The following is a 16311-nucleotide window of genomic DNA, read 5'->3' on the forward strand; positions in this document are numbered from 1 at the left end:
GTGAATGTTAATGAACACCTTCTCTTAATGAAGTGAGTGGGTTCCTATCTAAGGTCATAATTTTAGGAAATCTTAGCTCTAACGGCAAATTTACATAAATGCATTTCTTGTCTGTATGTGGTTTGCGTTTGGGTAGGTAGGATTTGGCACATACGGAAGTATTTTGTCCGCTCTATGCAGCTTGTTTGTGTAACTACATCTGCGTTTTTGCATAAACAGAATTAGTAGCCTCATCTTTTGATCTCTATTGAATAGATAAATAATTTTTGGTGACATGCTTAAGATTTTGGAGTTAAAAATCTTATAATTTAAACATGTAGCTTTTAGAGTTTGAGTACATTACTACCAAACTTTATGTGTGTAAAAATAAACTAAAAAAAAAAACTTGGTTAGTTCCATAAACTTGTGTAGCTGTGTAGAGTGCAGCTTTGTAAAGCTTCAAATTATTAATTTAATTTATATTTATGCTAAAAGGTATATAGTTTTAGAAGTAAATATTGTTCTGAAATGTGGGTTTTAATTCCTTAATTATTGTAATTATTTAGTGTATTGCCTCAGTGGAGGTTCCAGAGTGGGAGACAGGAGAAGGTGGCATTTATTGAATTTTGTCCATAAATGTATTCTTTCTCTATGAGTCAGATACATTCACAGAAAGTTGACAAGCCACTGTGTTTTCTCTATATTCCCCTATGCTCTTCAGGACTTGTTCCCCCTTTATCAAGTTTAAATATGTCTGTCAGTACTGCCAGATTACTTACCCTGTTTCTCTTTCAATGTGTAGAAAATATGTAACTCAAATTCTGTTTTTTTGTCTCAATAATGGCAGTTAATTTGGCTGACCAGTGATCCTATTTCTTTTTCTTGTGTGACCTATAAAAAACTGGTGACATTGATATTACTGATTCCTAGTGTCTCACTGAAATGAATAGGATATTTCATTAGATATCATGATCTTGAGTGTTTCTATACATATATGTGTTTCTTTAAGCTCAAAATTTTAAGTGAATTTTTCCATCCTCTTCGCGATACACCCACACCATACAAGAGCACCTGAGGCATAAATTCTAGTCTACAAAAGCATTGCTAGGTTTTCCCTGTCTGTAAAGCTCTCCTTAGAGATGCAGTTTATATCTTCAAAGAGTTCTCTCATAAACTTGAATCAGTAGTTTATATCACTTAGGAGTCGGAATGGCATAAAATCTCTAGTAAAATAAACTCTTTTTTGTTGTACAGGTAAATGCACAGAGCATGGGCCAGGCCTTATGGTTTAAAGGCTTCCAAGCAGTAGTTCTTGAATATGTCTATATATCATACAGTGGAATTAAGTTGGTAATAGTTGCCCTTGGTAAAACAGCTGTATGCCTGTAACTTCAGAGTGTGTGACAGAGGCAGAGCTTATTAGCTCAAGTGAAGCACTGTGTGAAAATGGATATAGGGCTTCCTGCCCAAGCTGATTCACGTGGTGTGGGATGTTACAGAAAAGTAGAAATAGCAGGTGAGATTCATATGTAAAGTACTGCTGTGGTTTGTTCCCATGTATATTAACATGGTCTAGTCTCCATGGAGTTGCAGAGTAGCTGGCCAAAACGTCTGCGCTGTTTAGAGACGTGATTTGTCTATTTGATCAATACATTGCTTTTTCCTCTCAGCTAGCGTCGTAATTCTACCTGTGCGGGAGAAGCTTTGTGTAGTAAACCTGCCTTTTGATTCTGTATGTGCTACACAAGTGCTTCTGCGAGGATCCTGGCAGGTATGTTCGCTACTGATGCAGCACATATAACACCCGTGGGCAAAACAGGTTTAACTGTTCAGTTTTGCCAGTAAAGCCCTATTCTCCGTTATCACATTTGTAAAAGATTTTGGAGAGCTAAGAAGCTCATTGTGACTTACACTGACCATCTGAATCCAAAACTTGCTTTGATAAAAGGACAAATTTTACATTTATTTTAACCTTCAAGGGGTGTCTAGTGTTACATAAGTTCATAATGCTCTTCCTTTTTTTAAAAAAATATTTTTCACAAAAGGAAAAATATCAGTATCAAATACTGAATATTTAGTATGCAAGAAGTGAATAGTGATTTTGCTATAGTATCAAGTAAAATACCAAAAATTGTATTTGAATGTATTATATACAAAACACTAAAAGTAGAAAAATGTTACTACCCTTAAGACAAAAATGCTATATGTTTTGAAGGTTTGATTGGTTAATACAGTGATTAATACAATGTAGTGTTTATTCCTACACTGATTTTTTTCATTGGCATCTGAATTAGTGATTTAAAATGTTTTTAATGTTTTAAGTGATCTGTATTCATACCACTTTATAATTTCCTCAGTGCATGTGTATATGTCCCATTAATTGGAATCTTTGTCTATGTACATTGAGGAAAGAATATCCTCTGGGAAGTAAATCTCTTCTAAGCACAGCTGAAGATGGAAAAAAAAACCCTTTGACTTTACTGACAATCAGAAGAAATGAACTCCATTTGCTTTGTTCGTCTCATCAGGTCTATAAACCAAAAAGCTTTCTTACCATGCTGGCACTGAGTAGACATTTTCTTGGATAATATTTTTCTCACTTCAAAATCCTGAACATAGTGCTCTAACGTGTCTTACTTAAGTTTACTGAAGAACAGGATATACAAATCCTTTATGTGTGCTGAATAAACTCCCCTTTTCTTTCCTTTTTTGCAACTTTTCCTCTTCTTCCTTCTCACAAAATTGAACAAAATTCAACTGGAGAAGAAAAACCATTTGTGTTCTATAAGCAGAATCATATGTTGTTCTGAGTAGCGGGAGGAAAGTGTTTGTACAATCTGTACCTTTTCTTATCTGCCAATAAATTTTGAAAAGCTGTTTACCTGCTACTGAAGATGCGAATTATGTGTTAGAAAAGCAGGTTAGATCTCTCAAACTCTGATTATCATATCACACAGTGAAAGAAAATGCCACTGTGTAGATCTTAGCTGTGGACTCTGGGCTCTTAGAGAGGACATGAGATTTTTGAGGTTCTTAATTCTCTAAATGATATGTGCTTTAATATTTGCAATACATTTTATTAAGGAGTGGCAACTATACTACTTGTCAGCTTCCTAGATCAGACACACCTGTTGCCTTTCCTAAAAGAAATACTGTCTAAAACAAGGTATTATGAGTAGGAAATCTATAAGGAAATAATGAAAATCCAGATGATGGGAAAAGTTGCTAATAACACTGGTCTCATGAAAATGGAAAATACGGGTATCCCTTCTCAAAACTAGATCTGATAATTCTGAAGAGCTGGCATGTGTCTCTCTGATTCCTTAGCAAGAAGTGGTCCCTATAAGGTATTTACTGCGCTGAAGAAATGAGTTTTCTTGAGCATGCTCTGTCTCCTGTCTGCTTGGCATTGTTACAGATGGCCTTTGTATTTTTTGCGCAAGTCACCAGGTTCCAGAACTGCTGCTTTGGCAGCATTGGATCCCGTGCTTGTAGTATCTGTGAATGGTCTGCCAGCCTGTGTTCACTTTTCACTTTCCTTCCTACCTCAGCTCTAAATGTAAATACACTTACCAAGATAACCAATCAATTTCTGATTCAGCTGATGAGCTTGATACCAGTGATTAGATACTGTAAATGCTCATTGTGCAATGTACACAGCTGTGTATATTGCAATCTTGCACATGCTGTTTGCCTGTACCAGTGAGCTGCATAAAGGAACTCTGCATGGGACTGGAGCCTCCACAGCTATTAGAGCAGGTTGCTGTCGTCTGTATGGGTGTACACATGACCAAACAAATTTTGAGGCCTGTAACAGAATATTTTCTCCTCTGGAAGACTTTTCGTTTGTTTAGTTGAGACAGAGACCAAGTAAGGTGGAGTCAGGGGAGACTGAAAAATCTGGCTTAGATTTATGGCACAGGTTTGCCAGTTCTATTTCACCATACCCTGCATGTTACTGCTCTTGTGTTTCTGCAAGATCCTCCTGTTTTGTAGTAGTGTCATCAACTAGTTTGCAGTGATAAATAGTAGGGATAGAAGCACAATGTGTTTACTACTGTATTTAATCATGAAGCATTTAATTTATTAAGGTATATTTATTACTGTGGCATGTTATGATTCATATTACCTTTAAAGGTAATCCTTCCCCACATTTTACCCATAAGCTCCTTGCACTTGAAAACCTCCAAGACTAATTATCCAAAAAAAAAAAAAAAAAAAAAAAAATCCATCGTATTTGGGAGGGGAGAGTTTCCTGGTAATGAAAACTGAGGTAGTTTTTGTTAAATATTTTTACCACAGGCCTATGATAAACAGGAGATAGTTACCAATTTGGTTATAACTGGTCATTCTGGGAATTGTATTATATTGCAACATGCTACTTAGACGTATTCATAAAAAAAAATTCTTTGGCATGATTTTCAAAATAATCCTACAATATGGAGGAGTTGGTTTGGCATATTAGTTCCTGATAGTTGTCCTTTGCTCTGTGACCTCTGTAACGACGATGACAATGATGGAGTGTGGGAGGATCGCCTGGATAACCTTGTAAGAAAAATATGGCTAACCTCTGAGAGGCTGCATGTCTATGAACGCTACGTAAAAGGAGTTAAATATACACCTGTTCACTGTAAACACTACCAATCAGTCTTCTATTTTACCTGCAGAATTGCTCAGATCCATGTATTAGATAATTATATACTATCCAAATGACCCATAATACCATAGAAATTGTGCTTTAAACTTTGAATCTTACCTGACAGTAACAAAAAATATAAAATTGATTTTACATGTCTGACAGCAATCTGAGTATTGTACTGACAGATATGATGTAAGTAAAGCTAATGAATTCAGCTTTGGTAAACATTTTCTCAGTAAAATTGACAACCTAACTGTGCAGTCTAGCTCAAAAAGTTGATTAAATTGCTTTACTACAGCACTAGGAGGTTAAATATCATGGTTAAGTTAGTATAACACACCATGTGGCAAGAAACCTCATGCAGGCTAAGCAAATTGTCTAACTGTTCACCTAAGAGAGCACTTTATTTTCAGTCTGAACTAGAATGGTTCATACAGTTAGACTTAACCTTTATCTTCAGTTCTCATTTTGGCAGTATATAGATTTACTCCGTTTTCCTCAAAATCTGTATTTATAATACTGCCATTGCATCCAGCTGCCAAATGCTTATTTGATACTTTTGCCACAACCAGCCAAGCTTAAGAGACTGAAGCACATCAGTATTTCCTTTGATCTCTGTGGTAATCTTGCTGCTGTTTTGTATGCTCAGCTTTTTATCTCTAGGTTTTAAAGTAGTTGGCAATATGTAGGATGCATATCAATTTTGAGCTGGGTATAGAAGAAAAAGATACACAGGAAGGGAAAAGTGTTTAGAAACTGTTCTAAAGGTGCAAATTGTGATAGTAATTTAAATCTCTCTCTGAACTTGCATAATCCAGATGCAGCTAAGATGAGGTATGAATTCCAGATTGGAAGCAATTTCATGATATAGAAAATTAATGCACACAATCTTTGGCTATACTACTGATTTAATTCAGTATCAGTCCTTGCTGCTGGTGAAAGGAGTGGTCCTGTTTTTTCCCCTCTTGTATTCCTAGTTTGTCTTTTATTTTTGTTCCTTCCTTTGTGTCTTTTGTTTTCCTTTACTGAGCACTTGTTAGACCACACCTGGAGTACTGTGTCCAATACAAGAAAGGTGTTGATAAACTGGAATGAGTTCAGCAGAGCCCACCAAGATGTGTGTGTATGTGTGTGGGGGGGAGGGAATTGCAGCACTTGCCCTGCGAGAAGAGGCTGAAGGAACTGGGCTTGTTGAGCTTGGAGAAGAGGAGAAATTTTCAAGACCCATCTGGATAAAGCCCTGAGCAAGCAACAGTTCTGACCGGACAGCAGAGCCTGCTTTGAGGAGAAGTTTTTATTAAAGATCTCCAGAGGTCTCTACCAATCTGAATTACTCTGTATTTTTGTGATTCTATGGAAACAGCAGCTAGTGGTTGGTTCAGCCCACCACTAGCTGAAAATATCACTGTTAGCAAGTTGGTAGCAGCAGAGGGAGGAACGTTCATTCTCCCTTTTAAGGTTGCCTTTGGCGTTTAATTCTTGCTCTCTGTTGCAGTGGATGAGGGGAGCACATGGTTGGTTATTATGACTTAGATAAGGTAAAGTAGTATACTAGAGATTAGCTTGATTACTGGCTGATGTTTAAAATAGAGCAGCTGGAGTCACATTTTGAAATTACACACATGAAATGTAATTTCATGTAACAGTTCTTCAGGGGTTTTTTTAGTTATTTTTCAAACTGTTGATATAAAATGGATTTATTATGCTTCTAGTGACTTATGCTCAGTTAGTTTTGATTTTTATTTTAAAAACAAGTAGTTCTTTCAGGTAGCAAGCTTAAGTCACCACAAAACTACAAAGAACACTGCATATGAAGGTTGGGTGGTACGGACAGCTGCTGTCTCTTGTTCACAAGGTCGTTAAGTAGAACACCATTTTCTAACAGTGACTCCCGTAAATTAAATGGAAGAGAAAAAGAGCAAAGTTAATCACATTTTCTCTGAAGTGGTCTGTTTCATTTTATCATTGCGTAATGCATGCAGAAAATGAGCAAGGATTATAATTTCTTCCCAGTATCCATGGTCTGCTTGACTCAGTTAACTCTTAAAAGAGTTTTGCATGAGAGAGGAGAAGGGAAAGGGTAGGCCTGTACCACTGCCAGTGAAAGCATCATGAGATCATTCTGGTTCTCAGGAACGAAGCGAATATTTGCAATTGTTGATTGGAAAGCCCATGTATAATAGATAAATCTAGAGCTTTAAGAGCTCACAGGAGTTCCCTGCTTTTACTCTCTGGGATTTTTCTCTTAAATAATGAAATATTTCTTACAGAAGAGGAAAACTGCTATAAAACAATATAATCTTAAACTTCACCCAAGGTGCCTAAGGGATTATATCAGTTTCAAAATCTGATGGTATTTATTTTTGTGGTTGTATGTAAAACTCAGTGTATTTTTAATTTGCACAGCTTTGAACTGAATTTTATTTTCTCTCTAATCTTCAAATGGTGAGGTCTATGTATGTTATCACTGTATTTCTGTATGAAAATATTTGTTCGCTCTATATGAAATATAGAAATATGAAAATATTTCTTTCGCTAAGTACTGAAAATGTACTTATCATAGTGGTACTTTATGATTTCTGTAGGTACCTTCTGCTTCACTTCTTTGACAAGATTATGGCAAATAAAATTTCGTATACATTTCAAATATGAGTCAAAAAAAAAGTGAAGAGACATACTTCTAGAATTGCAGGAAGTTCTTCACCAGTTTTCTTCTAATAGGCATTAAGGCCTGTTCTGTGCAAAAACTTGGTTCAAAAGCAGCTAATTACAGGTTTGTTCAGATACAGATTTTTTTTTTTTTTTTTTTTTTGGTATCACCATCAGGAAGGCCGGTTAGGTATTTAGTTTTCTAACTTCTTTGTGCTTTCCAGTGCTTAATTCCTAAATCTAGCCTTGTTATTCCTAAGGCAAAGTATTGCTAGTATTACCACATACTAATACTATTATTTTGTTTTATATTTGTGAAGAAGAAAAAATATAAATTATATTGTCTTAAGAGTGGAACTGAGCTGTGTCTGACCATGATTTGTCCTACTTATTACTTACATAATAATGCTATGTGAAATAGTTAGATCATTATGAATAATACATTCAAGAAACAAATTTATGTTGTTCTATTTTATGTTTAGGCTTGGAATGTTGTAAGAGATGTGTATGAGTTTTAATTTCAGCTTCAGGCTTTTGAATCAATGCTTTCTTGGATTACACAAGTTTAATACAATAAATAAATGAAAGATTAAAAAATCTTAATTTTTACTCTAAGGGGGCTATTTAAATAGGTGAGCCATTTTAGGCTGTGGGATACGATTCTTGGTGCTGTGCTGCCGCTTTAGAACGAATGTATTCTCACATATTTGTCTTATACCTACTCTGTGCAGTCAGAGGTCTTAGATACTTCAGGCTATCTAAAATGTCTCCAGACATCTGTGTTTTGGTGCCTAAATCGCTTTCCAACTGCCTGATTCTTGTCAGCTGTTTTCAGATGGTTATAACACAAGATTACTTTATGTTTCGATATTTTAAGGTCCTGCTTTATCTAAAAATGTTGTCAGTATCTAATAAGGTAATAGTACTGGAAGGCAGTAGAATTTTGCCATTTTCTTAGGCAGTGGTTTGGCAGTGCATTGTTTTTAGTAAATTTTAGCATCATAGAAAGTGTGCCTTTCCCCAGGACTTGGAATAGACGTTTACAGTACCTTCAACAGAAAACAAGTGTCTAGTTTGGACAGAGGTCTGTTTTAGACCAAGCAGCAGGCATATCCAGAAAAAAAAGAGATAAAAGTTGATGAGTAAAAAAAAAAAAAAAAGAGTAATTTTTGTCAGAGTTGATCTTACAGTTGTTTGAAAGACATCAAAGTATAGTACAGTAGGCAAGCAGCATAATTTTTTAAAGGTTTGAGGTAGAATGCACAGAATTTAAAATACTTCATATTCTACCAAGTTATATAAACTGATGACTTGCTAAACTCATCCTTTCTTTAAAATACTAAGGGAGGATGCTAAGGAGAGGGGGGAATGTCAGATGAAATGGCTGAAACTATTATGTAACAGAGTTAATTTCGACCTACGCTCTGCTTCTCTGCAGAAGAAGTTGAAGAAGAGTCTGAAACCACAATTGAGGTTGACTTGACTGATAAACAGAAACACCAGTTGAAGCACAGGGAGCTGTTCCTTTCTCGCCAGTATGAGTCGCTTCCTGCAACACACATCAGGTAAGAAAAAGAAAATATTCATCTATGTATTCTGCTGAGGTGGATGTCAGAAGCTTGCCTTTCAGAAGCTCATTTATTTGAACCACTGTTGGTGATTTTGGTGATACAATGATTTTTTTTTTCCCCTATCACTGAATCGTATTTTTCCTGGTTGGAGGTTGATACCCATTGCTTCTTGCCTTATCGGTGTGCTCCTCTAAAAATAGCCTGGCTCTATCTTATTTATATACCTTTTCATTAGGTAACTGAAGACAGCAGTAAGATTTCCTCTCCCCCCCCCCCCCCACCCAAGTCATCTGAAAAGTGAACAAAGCCCGTTTGGTATCATCTGCAAACTTATACTGAAAGTGTGCTCCATTCCGTTGTCTAGGTTGTTAGTAAAGATGTGGAGCAGTATTGGGGCCCAGTATCAACACCTAGGGGATGTCACTGCTAACCGGTTAGATGTCCACACTGGGCTAGGTACCACTTGCTACAGCCCTTTGAGCTAGGTGGTCCAGCTAGATTTCTTACAACCTTACTGTCTATTTAATCAATCCATATGTAATTAATATGATTAAAGGACGCTTTGGGACCCTCTGTTGAGGATCTTACTAAAGTCAAGGTAAACAATATTCACTGCTGTCACTGGACCACCAAGCCAGTCTCTCTTACAAAGACCAACGGATTAATCGGTTTGTGCCAGGCTCACTCTTTCCAGTCACCACGTCCTTCATTTTAGATTCTCGGGCAGTGAAAGCCTGAGCAGCTCTGTTCTGTGGGTTTTTGTTAGTTCTCACTGCCTGTGATTTTGGCACCCAGATAGGAAAGGTTTGCAGGAGATAAGAAATAATACAGTGGAATAGAGTGGAGAATAGAGACAAATATTCTCAGGAGTGAGAAGATAAAAGCTCACTTCCTTTGGAAGAAGCAAGAAGAGAAAGCTAAAAGTGATTTTTAAGAGGATAGAGGAGGCTGAACCATCTACAGTTGTTTTGGCAACTACTGATCTTACACTTCACCTGACCTCTTCAGCCAAAAGAAGAAACTACCTGAGTTTGCTTGCTTTTCTGCTTGCAGTTTAAGGGAATGATACAATTTTACCTTATATAGTATATTTCCATTTACTTTTTACTAATACAACCTCTGCTGCTTTTGTTTTATCTTTCTACTTCTTAGTTTTACTTTTTACCTTTTAAACTAGAATGTTAGAGAAGATATGTCAACCCTCCAAAAAAGAAAAAAAAAGTACGATTGACATGGCTTTTATTCTAATTTATATTTGTAAACACTGTAGTGTCTCATTCATACAAATACATTAGGTGTCACTACTTTTAGCTGAGATGCTTATGTTATCATAATGGTTTAGATTTCTTCAACGTGTAAGTTAAGTTTTGAAGCTCTTTGATTTGTAACATTGAGTTTGGGATAATTCACATGTAATTTGCTTGCTTTTGAATTATTAAAATATAGTTCCGGTCTTTGTTCTCATCCTTTTTTTGTGTATGTGGTATAATTATGTACAAATTCCTTGAAATACAATATGCTTTGATATAAGCATTGGAATTTGGGGTTAGGTTTAGCTCGGTTGATTAGAGTGTGGTGCTAATAATGCCAAGATTGTGGGCTCAATTCCTGTATGGGCCGCTTGTTTGAGGGTTGGACTAGATGATCTTCAGAGGTCCCTTCCAACCTTACCAATTCTATGATTCTATGATTTCTTAGCCCATAGTCTTGCTTCCCATTTACATTGGCTATCATTGTGTTATTTCGGTAGCTTTAAGAAGTGGTATAAGTTTTGACACCAGAATGCCAGATTTAGGAAAGAAATAGAAGTGGGTGGCGATGATGTTTCCTAGACACACTGCTCATGGAATGGAATGTGTTTGAGAAGGTATAATGTTTTTAGTGCAGCACCATGTTAGCTATCCAGTAAGCAACACAGTATTTTTATGTGGTGCAGTACACTGTCAGGCTGATGTACTAGCTTGGGTCTCAAGGACAGGCTGTTACCTTAACACATGCTTGATACTGGAAAAAGGAATATTTGATCTGCCAAGTAACAAGTGAAACTCTTCTCTGTCTTCCCTACCCCCTTGATGCATATAGTTAGTAGCATCCTTGTAGTGAATTTCCTCTTTCCTTCCTATCCCTGCATATTACAAATGCAGTTTTGATGGGCGCTTTAATCTCCAGATCTCCTTGTAACACACCTGCACTGCTGACTTCATATGCCCTCCTTCATTAAGTACATTTGCCATCACACAGTGAATGCATCCAGAATTCATGCAGATGGTTCTAGTAAGCAATACCAGTCCCAGGGAAGGCTGAGCTGAGCTGAACTGGTATCTGTTTTAAGGATGCCAATTTAAAGGTTTGGGCATTACCAAATTCAGTAATTTGGAAAGACATGAGAAGACACATGAAAAATCTTACTCTTTTAAGTCATCATTATGGTGAGATACTTTCAGAGATACAAAATTCACCATGCAAATTACCACATGGTAAAAATGTTCTGCCCAATGTTTATATAAAAAATTTGCAAATAATTAGCATTTTGGGGAAATGCACTGGATTATTTGACTGGGCTTTAAATTTGTTTTTCATTCTTAAGATCCCAAGAGTTAATAGGTGATACATGCCCACGTTTAGATTGCTGCAAAGGATTGCATTAATTTCTCGTATTATTTAAAACTGCTTTTCAAAGTTAGCAGTTCGTGTAAATTGTGTAGAAATGTTGTTAATTTATCTGTTAGTGTTCATATTATACTTTAATTATCTTAATTCTTACTAATAATTATCTGTCTCAGTCTAGGGGTTTGTTTTGGTTTGTTTTTTATGTTTACTTGGCTCAGGTATGCCTTCCATTCTCAGCTGTCCTAACAAAATCAATTTGAATCTGTTGGGCTGTTCTGTACTGCAGTTAAAATAAATAAATAAATCATGAAATAAAATGAAGCTTGTATTGTTTGAAGACAAACTGTCTGTATATAGATTGAGACTGGAGAAAGGTTTTAAAAAACGGTGCCTATTTGTGGGGACAAAAAGGACTTCAATAGATCTATGATATAATGTTGGTTATTTAATTGGTTAATGCAATCGTGAGTTTTTAAAAAAATCAAAAAATAGATTTTTTTTGGCAGGCTAATTAGTACTTACTTTCTTAATTTCAGTAGAGTAAGAAACACTTTGAATAAACAAAAACAGAATCTAGCAAATTTCTTTCTGTTCATCAATCTTTCAGGTCTGTTCAAGAGTTTGAATACAAGTTTTTGAAAGTCCTTTCCTGAGAATAAAGACCAGTGATAGGGGTTTATAATGATTTTGGTACTCCTTTTTCCTGATAAAACAGGCCATGCCTGTTGACTTGATTCCAACCATTTGTGCTTAAATTAAAATACACTTTTAGGTGATACATTCATGCTTGTTTGAAAAGTTTCCAAGTGATGTAATATTTGCCATATCATATCTCTTTGTAGTTTTGTCAGTTGTTGGTTGTGCTTACTTGTACCAGTCTTTTATAGTGCATGGGATTCTAATCAAATACTAAGCTGTTTTTGTTTGTTTGTTTGTTTTCTGGAGATTGTGTTTTCACTGAACACATTATGCTTTTCTCGGACATAATTTCAACATGAAATTCTTGCTAAGCTTGATTTCTGGACCTGTGGCTGTCTAATAATATATGATACCTGTGCATTATGCATATAATGTTTGTTACTGTGCTGATCAGTCTGCCATTGGGTGAACTAAGCATTCCCTGTATTTGTTCGGGGATTATATTTGTTCCTTGGACTAAACACCGTGTCAGGTTTTTTTAATATCCTTACAACCTTATTTCAGAAAATCTTTCTGAACTCTGATTCTTGAATTTTAAATTCTTGGTAACTTTTCAATCCTTCTCATACATCCCCTTCTTTATAAATCTGTATTAAGATTCTCTTGGCTTGCTTTATTAATTCCTTTCCAGCAAAGAAAGGACTTCCTGAGCCTTTTACAAAGATTTTAATTAGATAAGCTGTTTTTTTAAGAGCTGATTAGTAAGACTGGGAAGAAGATGAACGTTTTCATAGAATGCATATTCATGTGTGGCATGGAAAAACTTTAAAATAGTCTGATCTTAAGAGTTCGTAGTTTTTATTGAGAAATTTGGAGCCTGCATATATTTTTATGTCAGCGTACAAAAAGCACACTTGTATTTTTGAAGCAGACCGCTGTATAGGGAGTAGGTCTGCTTTGCACGGACATGTGCTTACCTGCAAATTTTGATCATTAAGAAAATTAAGAAAGGAACTTTTCCTTTCTGAATTGGATGGATTTTTTTTTTGTTTTGTTTTGCTTTTGTTGTTGTTGTTGTTATTTTAAGAGCAAAGGGACTTGAAACAAGTCTGATAACTTTTTCTTTGATTTAATTGCAAACTAAAAGTGTTTTGTATACTGCAAAATTTTTTTAAGTTCCATTGCGTGGAATGGTATGCGTTGCTTCTGGGCTGGATGACTTTGTAATGTCATGCTGAAAAACCATTCATAACCAACTTCCTTTGTCTGTCTTCAATACATGTGTATTGCTGCTGCTTTGCTAAAGGGTAGTCATTTTTTAGTTTTTAAAAATAGTTAATCTTTGGAGGGAGAAAAAGCAATCAGTGTTTTCTGCAAATAATATATAGAAAGCCTATAAACTGTTATTTTCACTTTGATTGGAGGTATCTAAACATGCTAATCCTGCTGCACTTAGACCAAGAAAACATCTTCCTTGCATGATTCTGATCCCTTTCTTCTTGGCACCCAGTAAACTGTTCTTTCCAGTCCATTTAGTCTCTTCTTGAAAACCCTTTTCACCTCCAGAAAATAAAGTTCGGTTAGTAATGTAAACTGGAACAATATTATTGTATACCCAGTCTGAGGTGATAATGTGATGAAGAAATCAACAAGTGTTTTTGGAGCTTTGTTGTATACTTGTTGAAAACTTTTTGTACATTCCTATACTTATTTAACTCTTTCACACCTATTAAGATCTTTTGATAAAATTGAAAGCTTTGGCTCTTTTGCTTACTGCAATGTAGTAGTTCATATGTATAAACTATGCAGCTTGTTACTAAATGCAAAGTCTTTACATTCTTTTGTCCCTTAAAAACAAGGCGTTTCAGATGGGGAATGCTTTGTCCTCTGATTATCTTGTGGCTAGGTAACAGTGATGAGAGTTAGAAAAAGTTGAACCTTTTCTTAGGTATGCATGAAAAGCCACAATTTATGAGTGTGGAAGTTATCAGCAGGTTAATTTGAACTCTGTGGGAATTGTGTATGATATTCCAGACAGAATTTCCCCTTAAATTTCGTTAGTTCTGTACACTGATACGGAAATCAGCACTACAGTTCTACTGAAGATTCTCAGTTTTCAGACAAAAAGCCGCAGGCAGCACAAAAACGCCAGGGCTATCCATATCTTTTTATATGCAAGTTCAGATGCCAGGCATTTACTGATTAATTCAGCTGTAACATAAATCAATTTTCTGTGTATTCCGTTTTTAGTTTTCTTTGATTGAGAGTATGTTAACTAGATAATTCCCAGTTTATTCATTTATCTTTTGGCCACAGATGTACATCACATATACAGTACTGGGAGATGGATATTATTTTGATGGAGACACAGATATCAGTAGTATTCAGCTATTAAGTGTGATTTTTATTATATTTGAGGCAGCTTAGTAAATTACTGGTACTAAGTTCTGGCTAACTAAATATGAATCAATACAGTACAGACCTTTAAGTTCTGGACATTGTCTGAAGAAAAAAAATCAAATTCTAGGAGTCTGCTACAGATTTACGTCAATATAACAACCCTTTTATGCCTTTCATATTTTCTTGCTTTTAGTGCTGTACGATAGTTTGCTTTGCAAATTGTAAATACTTGTGCAATCTGGAGAATTTGAAATCTGCTATAAAGCCTCTGATATGTGTCTGTAGACATCATATAATGCCTCTTAAATTGTGCATAAAAGCAAGATACGCAAGTACTGTTGGTATTGGCTTCCCATAAGTGGGGAGTGAATTTCATGTAATTAGCGGAAGCTCTCAGGACTCCACAATTTCTAGGCTGTGGTTTGGTGATCGTCACTGCAATTTAGTCTGCTTGGAAGGAGTGAAGACTTGGCATAAAGTGGCTGCGTGATTGGAAATTTTCAAAACACTTTCCTATTCGAGACAGCTCAAGAAAACCCCTTTTTATTTAAGGCTGCTCTCTTTTCTACTCAGTATCTGTACTGTTTCTCTTCCTTTCATCTTATAGCAAATAGGAGAAACGTTACTCTTGAGTTCTGTTCCTGAACAAAACCTTGCCTTCTTTCATTTTGTATCTTAAGTTTTATCTTCAGCTATCATTAAAATAATAACATAGGTATAAATCAAATTTTCCTCACAAGCGTGTTTCTTAATATTGTCTGCTGTTATTTTGTTCCTGATCTGTAGAGCTAGTGACTCACTCCTATGTTCAAAATTTCTAATGTGCGACCACAATTTTCTCATGAATATCAGTAAGAGACAATTAGCATTTCTGCACAGAGGTATACAGTGTCATTCTGTTACGTTTGGGAGTGCAATTAACAGCAGAGTTTAGAGGACTGTGGAGTCATCCCTGCATATATTATTTCTTTAGCCTGTATCTTAATGACCAGTGCATAGCAAGTTTCATTGACTGAGTGGATTTTACTGTTCTAATCAGAGCAGTGAGTTCAGAAAACTCTTATACTGCAGTAAGCTTATCCAGAACATTGTCTGCATTGCAATAGAAAAATTATATGGTATGGTACTATACCTGTGAGGTTGCTTTTTCCACTCTAATGGTTTGTTCTGGTTAGTAGGCACTAAGCATTTTGTTTCTCTTATAATTTCATTCTGAAGTTTCTGTTTGTATATCTCATGACCCACGAGATCCTCATTAAAATAAGATTTGCATCTTGTGGGCTGTCTTACTCATCTGGTGAAAATAGATGAAGAAATAGCATGCAGAGATAACAAAACAGGAATTGAAGGGCGCATTCCACTGTTTTTAAAAGTAGAAGTTGGGGTTAGGTTTAGCTCAGTTGATTAGAGTGTGGTGCTAACAATGCCAAGGTTGTGGGTTCGATCCCCGTACAGGCCTCTCATTTGAGGGTTGGACTAGATGATCTCCAGAGGTCCCTTCCAACCTTACCAATTCTATGATTCTAAATTATGGTGAAACAAACAAGAACTTTAAAATACCAAAATAGTTACTGTGGATTGCAATTTTTTTTTGTCATTTGAAGACTTTTTTTTTTCTTTTTTCTTTTTTTTTTTTTTTTTTTTTTTAATTTTGGGAGATATTTGACTGAACAGTTTGCATTATTGATTATTTTAAGGAAAAAAAAAAGACTAGAACAGTACAAACAATAGGACTGCCTTTTTTTTCTCCAGATACGCATTCAGTGTATATTGTGGAGAATTTGGTGTTTTGCTCTAGATGCTTTAACCAGGCTATATCTAAAT

General features: G+C 35.7%; 1 protein-coding gene across 1 annotated transcript in view; it reads left to right on the forward strand.

Annotated features, from left to right (window-relative positions):
- The window catches only part of MTA3 (metastasis associated 1 family member 3), a 139985-nt gene that overhangs the window by 10972 nt on the left and 112702 nt on the right, over positions 1-16311 (forward strand). Inside the window, exon 4 of the mRNA XM_062573590.1 lies at positions 8706-8832. Within this exon, the coding sequence (XP_062429574.1) occupies positions 8706-8832 (127 nt within the window). The remainder of the gene's footprint in view (positions 1-8705; positions 8833-16311) is intronic.

Source organism: Rhea pennata, chromosome 3, assembly GCF_028389875.1.
Source record: "Rhea pennata isolate bPtePen1 chromosome 3, bPtePen1.pri, whole genome shotgun sequence".
Classification (NCBI taxonomy): domain Eukaryota; kingdom Metazoa; phylum Chordata; class Aves; order Rheiformes; family Rheidae; genus Rhea; species Rhea pennata.